Source organism: Fukomys damarensis, unplaced genomic scaffold (genome assembly GCF_012274545.1).
Source record: "Fukomys damarensis isolate Sample0158 unplaced genomic scaffold, DMR_v1.0_HiC HiC_scaffold_8, whole genome shotgun sequence".
Classification (NCBI taxonomy): domain Eukaryota; kingdom Metazoa; phylum Chordata; class Mammalia; order Rodentia; family Bathyergidae; genus Fukomys; species Fukomys damarensis.
The window spans coordinates 31214117-31217024 of record NW_022900920.1 but is presented as its reverse complement, the minus strand read 5'-3'; the positions used below and the strand labels follow the sequence as shown (position 1 = coordinate 31217024).

The window sequence follows — 2908 nt, the reverse complement described above, 5'->3', positions numbered from 1 at the left end:
TTTTCCTCCAGATGGGTCAGAGCCCAGGCCTTTCTGCTCCACTACTGCCAGCAGCCCGCCCCTCCCCGCCCCCAGTCACAGAGCACCTCAGCAGCTCTTAGGGAAAGGCCCTCTCGCCCTGGGTTGACCGGCATGCACCTTCTTGTTTCAAGTATGAATATTCTTTGGGTTTGCAGGTGTGTGCTGTGCTGAGTGGGGCTGGAGGGGAGGCTGCGGTGCAGAGGCTGAGGCAGGGTGAGCCCTGGCCACTGCCCAGATCGACAGATGTCACCAGGTGGCAGCATTCTCCACTCTCCCTGATGCCTGAGCAGCTCCCAGCCACCTGGGCCGGAGGTCACAATGTAAACACGATGCCCACATGATAAGTGTACCGGGCGGGGAAGGAGCACAGGATTAACCAGTGGGAAGTCTGCTGTGAACTGGCTGTGTGATTTGGGGAAAGTCGTTTCCTGGCCTTGGGCTGAAGGAACAGAGAGAGACAGCATGGAGTGACCTCCCTGGTCCCTGCCAGTCCTGCTTCTGTGACCCTGCCCTTTCAGAGCACTGGGAATCTGGGAGAGAGGGCCCCAGGGGCAGAGAGCCTGAGGCAGTGCAGCTGGAGGGGTGGGAAGGGCGGCCCTGCTGAGATGCTCTGCCTGAGCCCCTGCCTGTCCCCGGCGAGTGACCGGATGGCTCAGTGCAGGCAGCTGTGGAGTGAGACCGTGGGCCCTCCCCTGGAAGACAGCTACGTGGAAGGTCCTTAACCCGACAGTCACTCTACTTTTAAATTTTATTTTAAATAATCATAAATTACTTTTTTTTCTTTTAATAAATATGTGCTGTTTAAAAATGAGAAAAGTATATACTGCATCTTTAAGTAATGCACTTTGCTCTCTGGGCTTCTTTTCATTCCATCTTATTTAAAGTGCATTAATTAAAAAATAATGAACCACTTCTTTATCATTATTGTTCAAATAAGAACAAATAATATCAATATGAAGACACTAAACCACTACCATTAGTACTGCAATCTAGCAGATTAACTCAACATCCTGCTCTATTTAATACTGTCCAGCAGAAAAAAAAATAACTAATTTCAATTTTAAACTTATGAACAAAACCAAAGGAACAAAACCACTTCACCCCAACCCAGGAAAGGGTGTGAGCAGTCTGCCGGCCGGGGTGCCAGGCAGGGCCCCTGGGATCAGGGCTCAGACGCTGCTCGGGAGGGAGGAGCAAGCGGCCCTGCCCAGCTGCTCTGGCAGCTCTGGCCCTGCCACCAGGCCTGCTCTGTCCCAAACAAAGGCACGTGCGGAAATCCAGTCCCATCAGTGGGGAGTCCTGGGGAAGCCACAGCTTTTTTTTGGAGGGTCCCCTCTGAAATGTCAACAGTGGAAAAACAATGTGGCGCTGACAGAGGACAAACGGGACTCCATCCTCTGCTGCTGTCCCCACTGGGGCGCTGCCCCAAGGGAAGACCACGCCAGTGCCTGGCACAGGGCTCCATCTTCTCTGTGCCGCTGTGAGCAGGGTGAAGGGGGAGGTTGGAGGTGTTCCTTCCGATCCCTCTGCCCAGGCTGGGCAGTGGCCGCTTCTCCACAGTTGCTGTGTGAGGCCTGTAGCCCTCCGAGAGGGAGAATGTACACAGAATGGGGCACCTGCGCCTGGCAGCTGCCTCTCTGATGTCTGGCTCTCAGTCCTCCCTCCCGGAAGTTTTTATCCTTCTTGCCCAGGAGGCTGGGCAGGAAGGTTTTTATCGCTGAGTCTGGGGCCTGGGCTTACCCAGACCCTGTCCCTCTTGAGTGCCAAACCCGGCACTGTCCACACAGTGGAAACCAAGCGAAACGACCAGAAAACCAGAACCCAAACAGAACCCTCCCACAGAGTACAACAGAAAGCCGGCCCACTACCGCCATCCCTTGTAAGGCTGGCGGCCTCGGACCAAAAACAACCCGAAAGTAAGGGTGGAACCAAAGGCCTGACATTTAAGCCCCCAAGTGAATGATTCTCTCGGGAAACATGCAAAGGAACCACCAGCTGAGAAATACCAACAGTCTGCCGATTACAGAGCCCAGCCGGAATGCTCCTCCAGTGCCCAGAGGGCAGGCTTCTTCTCAAGCCAGAGCAGGGACATATGGACAGCCCTCTCGGCACTCTGGAGCCCCTTTTTCTTAACTACAAGACACTGACAGTGGTCTGGCCTGGAGACAGCTCCAAGCCCCAGGGCCAGCAGTGTCTTCCTATGCACCCACCACCGAGGCAGTGCCACCCTGGGAAACTTGAACGATTCATAAATAGAGGTCAGGACAATACGAGGGCTACCTCAGAGCAAGATGCCAGCCCCGGAGGAGCCAGGCAGGGCAGCTACAACCACATCTTCTCCAGGTTTGTGGTGAAGGCACGACTGGGGCTTCCTGCATGGCCTGTCCCGAGGGGTGCAGACCGTGGGCAGTGGCACGGGGCACGTGTGGGTCCCAGGCCCAGGTCTCCCCTGCCTTCCCTTTCCCGCTGGACTGGAGAGGGAGGGCTCACCTCCTGCAGGGTTTCCTCCCCGGCCGTCCTTCCCCCTTCGTCCACGTCACTCACTGGTCATCCAGCGGCGTGCAGTGGTGCACAGTGGCTGGAAGGACCCCACGCCCTCTGCTAGTTCTTCTTCTCAAGGTAGTTGGAGGGCACCCAGCCTTTGAAGGGCTTCACCTCATCCAGGATTTGGCAGTACCACCAGCCGTTGGGGTTCTTCTCCAGCACCTCCATGGACACCCCCTCCTGGAAGCCGGCCGTCTCGTCGTCGCCCTCGTAGTCTGCGATGGAGACGTACAGGTCTCTGAGGTTATTGTGGATGAACTGGGACTTCTCGATGGGCTTGGGGCGCACGGGGGACACGGGGACGCAGTTGCGCTGGCTGGGCGGCGGGGGCGAGTCGGGACCG

The 2908-nt window shown here is 56.4% G+C and overlaps 1 protein-coding gene across 1 annotated transcript in view; it reads right to left on the bottom strand.

Annotated features, from left to right (window-relative positions):
- The window catches only part of Sh3pxd2a (SH3 and PX domains 2A), a 132780-nt gene continuing 129872 nt past the window's right edge, over window positions 1-2908 (bottom strand). The window contains exon 19 of the mRNA XM_033761246.1: window positions 1-2907. Within this exon, the coding sequence (XP_033617137.1) occupies window positions 2623-2907 (285 nt within the window). The 3' untranslated portion in view covers window positions 1-2622. The remainder of the gene's footprint in view (window position 2908) is intronic.